The sequence below is a fragment of the Hoplias malabaricus genome, chromosome 9, assembly GCF_029633855.1.
Source record: "Hoplias malabaricus isolate fHopMal1 chromosome 9, fHopMal1.hap1, whole genome shotgun sequence".
Lineage (NCBI taxonomy): Eukaryota > Metazoa > Chordata > Actinopteri > Characiformes > Erythrinidae > Hoplias > Hoplias malabaricus.
In genome coordinates, this window is record NC_089808.1 from 31,725,425 (window position 1) to 31,740,907 (window position 15,483).

At 40.3% G+C, this 15,483-nt stretch overlaps 2 protein-coding genes across 5 annotated transcripts in view; one reads left to right on the plus strand and one right to left on the minus strand.

Moving 5' to 3' along the window:
- Window positions 1-7,870, minus strand: part of adgra3 (adhesion G protein-coupled receptor A3) — a 39,542-nt gene extending 31,672 nt beyond the window's left edge. The window contains exon 1 of the mRNA XM_066680606.1: window positions 6,389-7,870. Coding sequence (XP_066536703.1) covers window positions 6,389-6,603 — 215 coding nt within the window. The 5' untranslated portion in view covers window positions 6,604-7,870. The remainder of the gene's footprint in view (window positions 1-6,388) is intronic.
- Window positions 7,813-15,132, plus strand: LOC136706891 (cytosolic beta-glucosidase). 4 transcript variants are annotated; one of them, XM_066680609.1, is made up of 6 exons: window positions 7,813-7,937; window positions 10,152-10,255; window positions 10,742-10,966; window positions 11,342-12,144; window positions 12,462-12,585; window positions 13,316-15,132. In XM_066680609.1, the coding sequence occupies exons 2-6, from the start codon at window positions 10,174-10,176 to the stop codon at window positions 13,558-13,560; spliced, it is 1,479 nt and encodes a 492-aa protein (XP_066536706.1). In that variant the 5' UTR covers window positions 7,813-7,937; window positions 10,152-10,173; the 3' UTR covers window positions 13,561-15,132. The 4 variants fall into 4 exon arrangements, with proteins under 4 accessions (XP_066536706.1, XP_066536707.1, XP_066536708.1 ...); XM_066680610.1 differs by lacking the exon at window positions 7,813-7,937 and having other exon boundaries at window positions 10,121-10,255; window positions 13,316-13,465; window positions 14,170-15,132; XM_066680611.1 differs by lacking the exon at window positions 7,813-7,937 and having other exon boundaries at window positions 10,121-10,255; window positions 13,316-13,465; window positions 14,173-15,132.
- Window positions 15,133-15,483: the final 351 nt, after the last annotated feature.

Below are 15,483 nucleotides of genomic sequence, written 5' to 3' on the forward strand. Positions count from 1 at the left end.
GCGTATAATAGCTGGCAGGTTTGGAACGTGAACTAGAACTATCATGTCTCGCTATTGTTCTGCTGTGAAATTGGGATAGCAAAAAGATCAGTGAACTGCAGGCCAGCCAGAGGCAGCACACTCATCGCAACACACATACTTTGGTTTCCCAAGAAAATAAAAGCACATATAGTCAGCTTTTCATTACTCAATAAGCTTTGGTGTCATAGTGAAAAGGGTCCAAGTTAAGAGAGTCTTCCTGAGTGGAAAACTGATTATATCTCCTTTCACCTCCAGTTAGTTAAGAGGCAAACGGCAGGCACTTTATAGGCCACAAGGAAAAGTAATAACGTTTGAAAGGAAAATGGTTTTACCTTCTTTTGGAAAGACTGACCTCTACCTACAGAAAAAAAGTCATTCTACAACACCTGCCTGTCCTCTCAAAGCACCGTAAAATGTGTTTTTCTGAAGAACTCTACAAAATTAGGACGAAAGGACTCAAAAGCCTATGGAGATGTGCTTAACGCACAAAAAAGCAGACAGAACAATGAAAGAAAAGGCAGTTCTATGCCAGCACTGCAATCAATCCCACAACAGTGCCTGAGAGGTAAAAGCTAACAGCAGCACACAGGAGTCATGCATGTTTTCCTGGGCAACCCTTACAAAAACACTTCAAACAATTCCAATTTCATCTTTTCATGTGGCGGCAGCTAAACAAATCAAAAAAGCCAGGAAAGTGCTCTACCACCTGGGGCAACATCTTCTTAGTAGAAAAAACACATCTGACAAAAACAGTTAGGGACTTAAAAATGAAGAAACAGACTTGTCAGAATGAGAAGCATGTCTGATACTCCTTTATCTCTTAGAAAGAAAGATGCAAAAATGCTCACGTCAAGAATCTACAGCTCTAAGAATAACGGTTATATATTGGAGCATAGGGATGTCATAGTCCTGCAAATTAGATTTAGTTTTTTTGATACTGAATGAAGTAAATACACGCCTGACAACAAACAATAATAATATTCTAATAATATTTATAATAAAATAATAATAATAATAAAAATATCGGTTGTGATTGTCATAGAATATTCAAATAAAAAATTGGAAATTCAGTCAAAATTCATAATCAGGTTTTCACCTGGTCCACTCCCAGGACAAATCAATTTGCATGAATTCAATTTAGTGTCCATTTTTAATTACTATATCCAACAACAAAACCTGTCCTTATTACATTTTATATTTTTGTGCTTGTTCTTACTGAACAGAACACAAACATCCAAGTTGCTGTAACCTGTACACTTTTCTCTTTGGAGTAACATCTACCAGTCAACTGCATTTCTCTTAAGTGTCGTGAAATTTCTCCATGTCAAGACCTAAACGAAGCCAGCTCACCAACAGCCCTGCTGCAGAAAAGTCTCTTTAGCCCCTTTTACACATTACACATATCTCAGAAATTCTCCGGACTTTACCCGAAGGAGCTGTATGTGTGAATGCAATATATGTGTTTGTAATATATATCCCAGACATTACTCTGGTTTTATCCTGCTAGACTTCTAATACAAAATCCGGGTAATGGCACAGTGAGTTCATGTGAGAATAATGCAGGTAATGTCCTGAAGAATAATGCTCTTTTGCATGTGCAGCATAGATTTTCTGCCTGCTTTAGGCATGGGGCTACATGTGTAAAAGGACAGCTCTGGGTCAAGGCAAGAACAAAGTCAGCTGGAAAAAAGCCCTGCTGTACAAAACAGTCAGTCTTCTGGCTCCAGGTGGAGGTGACTACAAAGCCAGCACAGAAGGAGCCCTGCCCAGTAAAACCTAAATGCTGGCTTATGCATACATACTATGGAATGTACCGAAAGTTAGATTTTGGAATTTATTCTTTTTTTTATTAACTTCAAATCAGGTGGTGGCTTTGTAAACTTCAAATAAATTCTTCAACTACATATTCATGCTTACAAAAGGCTGTTCTGTAAAGAATTAAAATGGCATCAATAAAAATAATTAATTAATTAAAATAACATTTTCATTGCAGTTGGAGAGAAACTCAGCACTGACATTTTTGGCTTGTTAAAAAAGTGTCTTGTTTTCTCACGATCTAAACTGGTCCTGTTTCACTGAACCGCAATATTTCCTGGAGTTCTACAAGCCTGCCAAAATGAATCGGTTCTTCCTGCCATGGGAAGAGCTCTTGAGTTCCCCAGTATTTTGCTTTGGGCACCAGGTGTGCCTCAGGGAGTGAGAAACAGCCAGGTGCTCCTGAAGAGTGATTATGTTCGCACTCAACACAGCCTTCTAAAGAGAGAGGAGCCACAGCTGTGTGTACACACACCCAGAAATGCATTCAAATACACACATGGCCCTTCTCTTTCTCTCAGCTAAATGGTACGCAGATGAAGGACATCTTTGAAAAATGTTAAATAAAGAAGAGACAATACATTGCACATTAATCCTCATTGTGGAGGAATGTCTACTCAAATAGAAAAACCAAAGGTCTAAGTCAAAAGCACATTGTGTCCTGTGTGGTTTCTGCTCACGGACCAATAAGAAACCCAAAAGAGCACTTTGTTGCCCATCAACATTGGGAGGTCTAGTCATTTGTATATTTAGGAAAAGCACCTATGAAACACAACCTGTTCACACACACATACAAATAAAAAAATAATATACTGCCATTAATAACAGCCTTTTCCACCAGCGATCAAAAGCCATTCAAAGTAAGACCCCTTTCAAGTTAAAAATATAAACAGGACATGATCATAATTACATTCAATTATACATCTCTTATGAGAAACCTGAAAATTACCTTGCCTTTGGCAACTTCAACAAGACAAGTCTTCCTCTCTAAAGGTAATTGCTCTTCCAAGTTTACTGCCAAAGTGACAGCAAACCTGATGACCTCACAGACTCTTTGAGAGTGTGAGAGTGTGTGTGTGTGTGTGTGTGTGTGTGTGTGTGTGTGTTTGTTTTAAGACTCTGTCTAGGCCACAGGAAATAACTGATTGTAAGATCCAGGGGAGGCACAGCAGGACTCTAGATATCAACTTTCTGCTCCAACATGGTGCTAAACTACAAAGCGAGAGCCCAGTCTACGGTGCAGGGATACACCTTTAAACTGAAACAGTAAAAGACCTTTTACAATGTGTCTATGAGGTTCCATAGGTAAATATACAATCTGAAGTTTACATTAATATTTACAGACAGACCGGGGGGGGGGGGGGGGCTATAAGAAATTCCACATGCATTTTCCCCCATTTACTACAGTATTTCATTTACATTACATACCAAAAGTAAAGAAATAAAAAATACACAGAAGAGATAGAGCTAGAATGATCTCTTTCTGGTAAAGAGCTAAGGCAACTGTAAACAACCTCAGCTGAATCAGTTAATGTCTAAGCACAGACTGCTCAAACGGACAGACTCATGTATGATTCATACTCAGGAGGCCACAGAGACTCTATGAGTTCAGTGGGAGTTTAGAGACACCAGTGGAATGTGCAAACATCCCATAGAGAGGCCAAGAACTTGACACTGGTAGGAGTTGGGTTACCATACTAATTCAAGTAGGACAAACATTCATATTTCAAGTGTCAATGTTTTCACAGAAAATAACATCAGCACAACAATGCACAGTTTCTGAGCAGTACATAAGGTTTTTTAAGTGCCCAAACCTTTAAATAAGAATCTTTTTTGTTAGCAATATGTAGCACAGAGCAATTATTCTATTTTACTTTTTTTGGGTCCAAGTGTAGCAATGAGACGAGCAAATGAGCAAAGAAGAAACAAATACACCTCATATTTGTCTCTTCATATTTTGAACGCTTGTGTTTACAAACTCAAATTAATGCTGACAAAAAGAGAGAGTCTTACAACTGACCTGTATGTGAAAAATAAATAAATTCCCACGTCTAATAAAACTTAAGCAATGAATTACCCTCAACAAACCTCAGTAGCTAGCCTGGAACTGCTGATGAATCTTTGCAGTGGTTACGAGATATTTTGGCTCATTCCTCTACACAACACTGTTTCAGTTCATCTATATTTTTGGAATGTTTTGCCTGAATGGCCCGTTTCACAACATGCCACAGCATTTAAGCTGACTGAGGTCAACTATGACTTGGATATTCTAAAATTAAGAAATTCTGCTGTTTATTTACTCCTACATTCTGGAACACTGCTGTGTTGTACAACCCAACATCTTTAACATGCAAAACGCAGACCAACATTTTGGAGCAGAATTTCCTGATACACATTTGAATGTACTAATCCTTTAAATGGGACACATTATAACCCTTTGCTACAATATGAAAGCATTCTCTGGGGTTCTAATGGAACATCAGTGGCATGCTTTTATTAAAATACCACAAACAATCAGAAAGACTGAATTCAGCACCTGTTACTTTAAATATATCTCCCTTAACGTTTGCAAAATTGATTTAAGCACGTGGAACTAAATTTGGTTGAGAAAATCATTTAAAAAAATATATATATAATTCCATGACAGAGCTAGCTTCACTTCTACCTTAAATGACCTCCTGAGTCCAATTCATCTCATTTTAAAGGAGCTATAATGTTATGGAGGCTAACGCACTCATGTGTCCATCAATAAAAATGACAATCTAACTGGTTATTCAGTAAAGACCTGACACTGTAAAATGCAAGTGTTGTTCGTTAATTTAGACTGCCCTTGTTTATGATGGTGGCTAAGACGAAGTTTGGACCCATTAAGAGCCATCCAAACGTTTCACAAACTTTTTCTTTACTCCTGCATCATCTGTTCTAAGCCTCTCCCCTTTCAGGAAGTAGCCACAGAGAAAAAGAACGGACCTTATAATCCCCAAGAGCTTCGCAGACAAAATGTCAACATTAGATAGACACACCGTCCCATATTCACACAACTGTGATAAAAACTGCGGTATCCAAACTGTGTGTTCTATGTTCAGCTCTCTCGTATTTTCCTCAAACTTTAAACCATAAAAATATGCAGTTTTACCACAGAATACACTCTTAAAATATTTTTCAAAGAGTCCTGGGTATAGGGATTTTTATGATGTGATCTGTTGTAGGTTGTTAATGTGTGACACACTACAAAATGGAAAGGCAACATAACTCTCAAAGCTTCCATGGAAAGTGAAACTAACTAAAAAGGATTTTTGAACAATTTCATAGATCATTAGTTAAGGAACTTTCTCACAGTGTAAAGAGTAGCTGTGGTTTTCAACAAGACTAAAGATTCAGAGGTTCAAACAATGACAATGTGGTATTTTATGATCTCCTATATTTAAAAGGGTTTAAGATTATGCAGACCCCTTGTTGCTAAGACTGCAGCTCTACATTTGCGCTCAGGAACAGTCGTGAAAAGATCAGAGAGTGTACATTAATTGTAGGCAGATCGCAGCCATGTTCAGGTTACACTATACAAAGATAAGCCATAATATTAAAATGACATCCTTGTATCGACACTCATTGTCTGTTTTATCAGCCCCACATACCATGTAGGTGCTGTTTGTAGCTCTTCAATTACAGCAGCTCATCTGTAGTTTTGTATGCTCCGTTAGCTCAGTTTTTCTTCAAAAGCCAGAACCCCCTTATTAACACCACAGAGCAGGTATGATTTGGGTGGTGGATTATTCTCAGTGCTGCAGTTGATATGGTGGTGGTATGTTAGTGCGTGTTGTGCCGGTACAGGTTTATCAGACACAGAAGTGCTGGTGGATTGTCCACTCATTGCCAACTCTCAAAACACATCCAACTTGTAGATGCAAATCTGCTCCCAGTTTGTGTTGGTCCTCTTCTAGTCCATCGGCGGTCACAGGACACCTATGACTGGATATTTTTGATTGGTGGACATTTCTCAGTCCGGCATCAACAGGCTGAAGTGTTCAAAGACTCCAGCATTTCTGCTGTGTCTGATCCACTTATACCAGTGCAACACACACTAACATACCAACACGTCAGTGTCAACACTGCGAAGGATCCAACGCCCAAATAACACCTGCGCTGTATAGCTGTCCCATGGTATGGTGTCCTACAGGGTATGCAGAGCAACAGATGGTATATACAGTAAGTGGAGCTGATAAAATGGATTAAATGTAGAAACAGGGTGGTGGTTTTGAACGTTATGCCGGATCATGCAATGAGACCTACAGGTATTGTGTGGGCTTTGGTGTCATATGTTAGAAATGAGTGTAGGTCCCTGCACTGTACGCTAACTACACAATTTGACGTGTCCCTCAGTTTTTTCTTCTAAACTCAACCCTAACTTGATTTAGGCCTGGTAAATATATACAATAGAAGTGAAAGGTGTGAGAACCTTTATTCCTACCAGAAAAAAAAGAAAAGGCAGACAAGTACAAAGTGGTAGAATGGCATTACATACGTTTGAGTGGTGTCAGTGGGTTTTACTTACAGTGTGATTGTCCTGTTGGGGAAAGACTGTGGAGGGAGCACCTGGTTCAGCTCCATGTTGCTGCACACCACTTTTCTGTCGGCCACCGACGTCGAGCCTTTCCCTGCTGTTCTGGGGTTCTCGTCATATGATTTACAATCAGATGGTACTGCGGAGTCTGAGCCTCCGAGCAGCCCCATAGCCAGCAAAACGAGCCAGAAACCACAGACCGACATTTCTCGCTTTTTCTCAGGCGATAATAGCTGTACAAAACGAGGAGAATTTGGCGTAGCCTGTTATTAAGTCTCGAAGAAGAAAGGTCTCGCTGGTTATCTTCGAGACCCTCGTCCTCGAGCACAACTTAGGACAACTCAGGCTAGGGCTGGGAAATTCGACGACATTTGACCGTTATCCTGATACACATACAACTAAAAACGTATTTTTCAGCATATTTTTGGATAAAGAGTTCTTAAAAACATCCGACCAGCTTCAGGTTGGATTACACCGTGTATATAACCTTAACATGTCCCGTTCAAATGGAGGCCAACGGTCCAATAACCGTCTCTATATTCATTGTTTTTTTTCTGTAAATACGACAACATATATCCGTCTCTTCCAACCTAACACACCCAAGAACTATTAACGTTAAATATAGTGATGTATATCATGTACCATGAAAATGTTTTCAGTTATCGTGGTATTATAGTTCTGTCATATCGTCCACCCCCTCAGGTTTAAACATCACATCGTGCTGGAACTAATCGCGTCCAGAACCACTTTTTACATTTGGACTGGACATGGCTTTGTGTCCTTCACAGTAACGCAGATAAGCAGGGGGAGATTTCTCTTTGTTTTCCTGGCGCCTCTCTTCACTCCAGTCCATTGCTCTGCATCTCTCCCCCGCAGTACAGGCATTGAAAGTTGGTAATCACTGCGAAGCGTCGCGAAGAATACTCAACTTATAACTCCACCACTGTTAGCGTTATCGTTTATTGCTCCCTCTTTGGATAACAAGTCTTGTTTTTGTGCTGAGAGAGAGAGAGACAGCTGCAGCAGAGCTAACATAACACAAACTTGAGAGAAATCTGATCAGGCTTCGGTCAACAACAAGAACTTTTGCTTCCCCCCTGCGGTCCTCTCATTACTCCCCGACTCCCGGCTATGAACACCAGCCAGAGAAAGATAAAAACCGCTGCTACACACACAACGTCCGTTCGCTTCTCCTCAACCACTGTTAAACGCATATCCGCATGCCAAGCGATACGCTTCTTAGCGCTCCCACAACTTTCCCCTGTCTGTTCCTTACAGCTTTGTGCAATATCCACAGGTCTTGGAAATGTGAAGCCACGTCCAACGTGCCATTAGCTTCAAATTCAAACGTGAAAAGCCGCAATGCTGTAGCCCGCAGTCTGCTGTCCGTACTTTCTCAACTCCGTCCATTCACAGTGAACTCTCTCCTAGCTCCATGTTACTGCTCCAACGCTGACGTCACGGTGGGCTCACTCGCTCTTCGGAGGAACGCAGGAGAATCAGTGAACCGACTCAACGAGCCGACAGAACCGATTCATAGGTTAATACCTATTTATTTATTTATTTATTTATTTGGTTGGTTGGACTTGTACTTTATCTACTTTAATTAAGTAGTTTTATGTTTATTACGGGTCTAAAATATTCACTTTGAATTGACCATTTCCCAAGTCTTCCCTTGTGATTAGGGCTCTTTTTTCTTACATGTCCCCTGAATCGATGAACCACCTAAAAGATCCTCTCAGGTTATTCAAATTGTACATTTAGAAAATGAGGAAGAAAATATACCCTAAAGATACGTATTTATTAATTAACAACTGGATTGCTCTGTAACAGTATAATTATTAGAGCCCTGCTTAAAATTTGAACACATCTTTCCAGTTTTCAAAACAACATATTTATCCTGGTCAGTTCACGTATGCTATACCCCTCTGGTTCAGCCATGTTGGGAGCTGATTCTGCACATTTTTGGAAGGCCAGAAACATGTGGGCTCTGTGTTAAAACATATACAATAATGTTAATACATACACTTTCAGCATGTTAACACATAAAAGTTTATTGTGATAACAGGACTAAAAAAACAACAACAGCACATTTAAATTGACTCAGACTTTGGGAGTGCAACATCCCCTCATCATAAAAGTTTGTTGGAGGCACCAACAAACTTTTAGAGGGAGTGAACAACAGCAGTAACAGTAATACACCCATTTAATGTGTTAATATGCCACATACCTGTGTTAACACGATTCAATGCATTAACACACATACGTGCATGTTAACATGAATGTTATACGCATTATCATGGAGAGTCCAACATGTTCATATCCCAAAGCCTTCCATATAAATCAGCCAAACAATATTTATATACAGCCTTAGAAACCGTGAGTATTTCAGCACAGTTTGGATTGATATTGTCCCTCTCATTTTTGAGTATTTTTAGCTGAAACCAGAGGTATTCAGTTATACTTTAAAAGTGGCTTAGATTTAACTCTACATTCATGCAGGTGGAGCTATGAATATACAAATAATTCTTAGCTCTATCTCAAATTCCCATACCATGCCCATCTGTCAACCTGTCCCACAATTTGCTAAGATTTGTTCCTAAGCTTAATTATATCAGAAACACTCTCTCAGAATTGGGGTGGCGCAGCAGGTAGTGTCGCAGTCACACAGCTCCAGGGACTTGGAGGTTGGGGGTTCAATTCCCGCTCCGGGTAACTGTCTGTGAGGAGTTTAGTGTGTTCTCCCCGTGTCCACTTGGGTTTCTTCCGGGTGCTCTGGTTTCCTGCCACAGTTCAAAAAAACACAGTGGATTGGTGACTCAAAAGTGTCTGTAGGTGTGTGTGTCTGTGTTGCCCTGTGCCTTGTGCTCAATGATTCCGGGTAGGCTCCGGATCCACCGTGACCCTGAACTGGATAAGGGTTACAGATTATGAATGAATGTCTCAGAATTCATCAAGTTTGACTGTCTTTGGAACAGAGTTGCAACCAGCCAGATTTTTAATTTTATTTATTTATTTTTGCTTTTCACTCGTTTTACTTGTATTAAAGTATAAAAACAACATACATACATTTTACCCAGTTTATGAAAAACCTTTTCGATGGCGGGTTCTCTAAGACTCCAAAAACATGTGTGGCCTCTTAAAAAGAGGGAGAACGTTCAGACAAGTTCACTCTTGCAGACAAAGCATGACTCGTTTTAGCATCTGCGCTTGAACAGTGCTCGGTCCAGGAGCTGAAGGGCTGGGATTTGATTCAAGAATGAATCGATGCTATTCCAGGCATCCGAACTCAATTGTAGGGTTTGCTCACACCCGCCCACAGGGTGAATTATTCCCCTGTCAGTCTTTTAGCATGCTTAAAATTATATAGATGATCTTATTTTACTTTGACCAAAGAGGGGAATAGAGTAATGTATTGTTATCTATAAAGAGCACCAGACCAAAAAAAAAAATATATATATATGTCTTCCCTGAGTAGTACCTGGTAGAACAGCCCGCTGCTCAGTTTTCTTGTTAAGGCAGGAATAGCATTAAAACCAAACTCTTTATTCACATAACTTTTATTTTTGTGTTGTGCGGTCGAAAATATGGAATCGATTCCTTGAATCAAATCCTGTCCGACTCCGTGAGGCTTTCCGAGTGCGTGATGACGCAGGCTCTGGGCTGTGCGTGCTGACGCTTGGCGCTGTTTTCTATGGAGTGTGAATGTGAATGAGAGGGAGAGAAGTTTTTAACGGGGGTTTCTCATGAACAGATGAAAGAACTGCTCAATAAAGATGTCTGAAATCAAATTACCCGTGGGCGCCTTTCCTCCTGATTTTGCTTGGGGAGCTGCTACAGCTGCTTACCAGATCGAAGGTATGATCCTCTTCACACTGCGAGGTTAAATAACAAGCTTAAAAGGGATTTTCACCGAGTTTTCACAATTCCTGCATTAATCAGTCTTGTAAAATGGCTAATTACAGAGAAAGTTGCTCATGTTACGACTGGCACGACAACACCACACAGACATATTACAGTTTAATAACTGTGTAACTTCCCACTGTCTCAAAACTATTGTAAAATGATGTTTCAGGTATTAAACACGCTTCAGATATTTGGTTCCTATCACCACCACTGTTTCTTAAGAACAATGGGTTTCACTGTAGATGACTCTGAATGAGTTGAATTGTACAGGTGTTATACACTCACATCAAAGACTTAACTCTGGAGTTGCATGCTCATGATGGTCTGTGATGTTTAAAATAATAAATCAACCAAGACGACTGCATTAGGGTGTAAATTCTACCTGTCCACATATCTAGTTTCAAAGCAAAGCAGCAGCACCTCTCTTTTTTGGCACAGGGGGCTGGAACATGGATGGTAAAGGTCCTAGCATATGGGACACGTTCTGTCATGCTAAGGGAAAAGTGTATGAAGATCAGACAGGAGATGTGGCCTGCAACAGCTACCAGCTTTGGGATGAGGACTTGAAGTGTATACAGCAGTTAGGCCTCACTCACTACCGTCTGTCGTTCTCTTGGTCTCGACTGCTTCCTGATGGAACCACAAACTGTGTCAACCCAAAAGGTACTGTATTAACATAGTAGTAGGCATCTTGACATGCTTGGAGGAGACCACTAACCACCCAATATTAATGTTAGCTAGAAGACGCCTGCATTTGACAGCATCGTGCAGAGGGATGGAATATACATTTGTGACATATCTATCACTCGTAATTGTTTTTATAAAATGTAGAGACACATTTATATTTACACATATATGCAGCCATGCATGTTATTTTAATAGACATTTAATGCTTGGTTACCATCTGGACCAAATATTATAAATGTAACTGAAGACAATGTAGGGTTTATTAACATACATCTCTTATAAGAAGTGATTCATTTTCAGGAGACCTTTTCCCATAAGAATTAATGAATGATATTCTCTTTTTATCCTCAGGTGTAATGTACTATAACAAAGTGATTAATGACCTAATTGCTAACGCTGTTACACCCATGGTCACTCTGTACCACTTTGACCTACCTCAGGCCCTGGAGAATCATGGTGGGTGGAAGTCTCCAGACATTGCAGATTTCTTTGACTCATATGCCAGGTTCTGCTTTGAGACGTTTGGGGACCGGGTGAAGCTTTGGATTACAGTGAATGAGCCGTATGTGTGTGCTAAATTTGGGTACGAGGATGGCATTTTTGCCCCAGGACTCAAAGAGCCAGGTACCTCTGTTTACCTTGTGGGCCACAACATGCTGCGTGCCCACGCTAGAGCCTGGCACAGTTATGATGCCAATTTCAGACATCTCCAAGGAGGGAAAGTGTCTATAGCTCTTAACAGTGATTGGGCCGTGCCTTTGGACCCTGCTTCTCCCAAGGATGTAGAAGCCACAGCACGATATATGGACTTCATTCTGGGCTGGTTTGCCTGCCCTGTGTTCTGCACTGGAGACTATCCAGAGACCATGAAGTCCAGAATTGAGGCTAGGAACCTGGAACTAGGGTTCTCCAAGGCCCCTCGTTTGCCAAAGTTTCTGGAGGATGAGCCCAACCCCTTAGGCACGGCAGACTTCTTTGCATTGAACTACTACACTTCACGCAAAGTGAAGGACACCAGTTCTCATCGCAGTGAGCTCAGTTTCAGTGGAGATCAGGCAGCAGAGGGTGTAACAGATCAGTCATGGCCAGTTTGTGGGGTTTCCTGGCTAGCTGTAGTGCCAGAAGGCCTGCGCAAGTTGCTGAAATACATAAAGGTACTGTATATTGCCTGTGCATAGGCTCATGTTCAGCTGCCTGAAAGTGTCCCATTTCATTTTTATTTTTCTATTGAGGTCATTCTAGCTGTGTGCACAACTGAACACTGTGCAAAATGGTTGCATCTTTAAGTAGTTGAGTTCACTACGTGTACGGGGTTTCTACAAATATTTGGGCAGAGAATATTTTTTTAAATTACCTTTTAATATTAAAATTATATTAATATTATATTTCAAAATAGATTAGAATGTATTACATTTCTTAACTCACAGCATAGTCATATGGTTAGATACCTTATTCTGGATCTGCTTCTCAGGAGACCTACAACAACCCTGCCATTTACATCACTGAAAACGGCTTCTCACAGACGGGACCTGTTCAACTTGAGGATATTGACCGCTGCCAGTTTTACCAGGACACCCTTCAGGAAATAGCCAAAGGTCTTGTAATATCAGTGAACCTTCTAAAAAATATAATAAACAAATTATCTTGTAGGCGGCACAGTGGCGCAGCAGGTAGTGTCACAGTCACACAGCTCCAGGGACCTGGAGGTTGCCGGTTCGAGTCCTGCTCCGGGTGACTGTCTGTGAGGAGTTTGGTGTGTTCTCCCTGTGTCCGCGTGGGTTTCCTCCGGGTGCTCCAGTTTCCTCCCACGGTTGGTAGGTGGATTGGTGACTCAAAAGTGTCCATAGGTGTGTGAGTGTGTTTCACCCTGCAAAGGACTGGTGCCCCCTCCAGGGTGTGTTCCCGCCTTGCACCCAGTGATTCCGGGTGGACTCCGGACCCACCGCGACCCTGAACTGGCCTTTTCAGACAATGAAGGAATGAACATTATCTTGTTAATTTTTCAAAAGTATTGTAAAGTGGTTAAACATATTAAAGCACAGATTGTGATGCATACTGTATATTTAAAAATATATATCTGAGTATTATATTACCCATTTCCCATTACCGTAATGTTTTTAAGCGGTGCTAAATCTGAAACTAAAATCAAAATTATTGTTTCACACCAATACCATTATAGACAACATATCCAAGATTTGATTGGATTGTGGTGAAATGTGACATAGTGTGAAATTATATAAAACAATAACAGATAGTTTACTTGTTGACGACATGTTATAATGGTATACTAACATTGAGGCATTATATATTTGTCCTGTTTTCCAGCTCTCAGAGAGGATGGTGTGGATGTGAGGGGGTATTTTGCTTGGTCACTCTTAGATAACTTTGAGTGGACGGAGGGCTTCAGTGTGCGATTTGGTCTCTTTCATGTGGACTGCTACAGTGCTGAGCTGAAGCGCAGCATTTACCGCTCTGGTAGAGAATACACAGCTGTCATATCCAACCATCTCTCTCTCTCTCTCTCTCTCTCACACACACACACTGAATCAAACCTGAACAAAGAAGTCTGAATTCTGCCTGGAGATCTGCAGAAAAAGATGTTATGCAACAACAACAACAAAAAAAAAACAAACAAACATCAGAAACACATATATTTTCATATTGAAATGGTATAATATGAGCTTTTTTGGACACAATCAGTGATTAAATATATTACTGATGTCTGGTTGGAAAAAAGGAGTTGGTGTGTTCTCCCCGTGTCCGCGTGGGTTTCCTCCGGGTGCTCCGGTTTCCTCCCACAGTCCAAAAACACACGTTGCAGGTGGATTGGCGACTCGAAAGTGTCCGTGAATGTGTGTGTCTCTGTGTTGCCCTGTGAAGGACTGGCGTCCCCTCCAGGGTGTATTCCTGCCTTGCGCCCAATGATTCCAGGTAGGCTCTGGACCCCCGCGACCCTAAAAAATTGGATAAGCGGTTACAGATAATGGATGGATGGATGGATGGTTGGAAAAATAAGGGGAACCAGGTGCCAGGTTTGGCAGCAAATCCACAGCAGTTCCTCTTCATTTGTCAATTAACCCCTTAATCTTTCATCTCTGTTCTTTAAAATAACTATATATGTTTAGAACATATATCCATAAAGTCATGTAGTTAAGATGTAACTACACTTTTGCCTTCAGTAGGTGCAGAACTTTGAGTGTGCGGTCTGCCTCTGTCTCCATCCACCACTCTACCACACACCTTCAGCTCAAAGTTACAAGCAAAGCCCTGCCCAGCAAGCTGACAACTGCTTTCCTACAGTTTATGATGTCAGTAACACTGGCTGTCTGAATTCGCCTGTTTCAAAGAGGAAATAGCCACATAATTTGCATAATTTTGTATTAATGTAATCTGAAATGTATCTATACCCATTTTGTGCATATGTACACATACACTTACACATATATAAACCCCCCTTCCAGAAAAGTAGGGACATTATGTAAAATTCAATAAAATATTTTTGATTGTTATTGCCCTTGAAGCTGAAAATGAACGAAGAAATCTTTCCTGTGCCTTCGCTGAACAATGGATTTTTATTTTGTATAAGAGTATAAAAAAATACACTCATAAAAAAGTATGGACAGAGGTAACTATAATGAAAAATGTATAGATTATACAAGATACATTTGAACCTTAAAATATTCCACATGGAAGGAGTAGGAGAAGCTGTCATTGTTTAGCTGATATATACCGCCACAGTGTGGAGGAAAATGGCATCACAAGCTTAGAATTAAACGGGATGTGCTAACATGGGAATAGTGGGCCTATCCCAATATCTGGTATTTTTCTGGTACACATCTACACAAACAAATTCAGAAACATTTAGGAAATGTAGAAATTGGGAATATCTTCCATAACATTGCAGAGGAGTACATTTAAAAATGCATTAAACTTAATAAAATGTAAATATATTTTGAGAGTAGCTTATCGTCACTTTTTATTTTATTTTCTGCTCTACTTGTGTACAATTAATTCATCATCAAAATTTCTTTTAAATATCAATCTACGCTAACAGCAGACCTATGTCATGTATAGGGTCCTTTTATTTTTGTCAGTAATTTGTAGGTAGATTGACCAGAGGAGGATAGCCCCCCACTTGTGAGCTTTGGTTCCTCCCAAGGTTTCTTCCTCAGCTCTGAGGGAGTTGTCCTGGGTTTTTACATTTCATGTTAAAACGTCTGTCTTTACTGGAGTTCTGTGAAGCTGCTTTGTGAAAACATCAGTTGTAAAAAGCGCTATACAAATAAATTTGATTTGATTTGATGATCTGTCAAGAAGCTTTTAAAAAAAAAAACAACAAAAAAAAAAAACAACACAATTATCTGCTGTTGTCAGGCAGTTTTTGATATTAAACATTACAATTTTTTTGACATGTAGTCTGTGTTCCCCCCTTTGTACCCAATGATTCTGGGTTGATTCAGACTGCACCACTGCAACGCTGAGTAAGATGAAGC

What these genes read in the sequence shown, in the direction of transcription:
- LOC136706891 (XM_066680609.1), top strand. Translation starts at nt 10,174, where the DNA reads ATGTCTGAAATCAAATTACCCGTGGGCGCCTTTCCTCCTGATTTTGCT. An exon ending in AGCTGCTTACCAGATCGAAG is followed by an intron (nt 10,256 to 10,741) that starts GTATGATCCTCT and finishes TTTTTGGCACAG; the next exon opens with GGGGCTGGAACATGGATGGT. An exon ending in AGTTGCTGAAATACATAAAG is followed by an intron (nt 12,145 to 12,461) that starts GTACTGTATATT and finishes TCTGCTTCTCAG; the next exon opens with GAGACCTACAACAACCCTGC.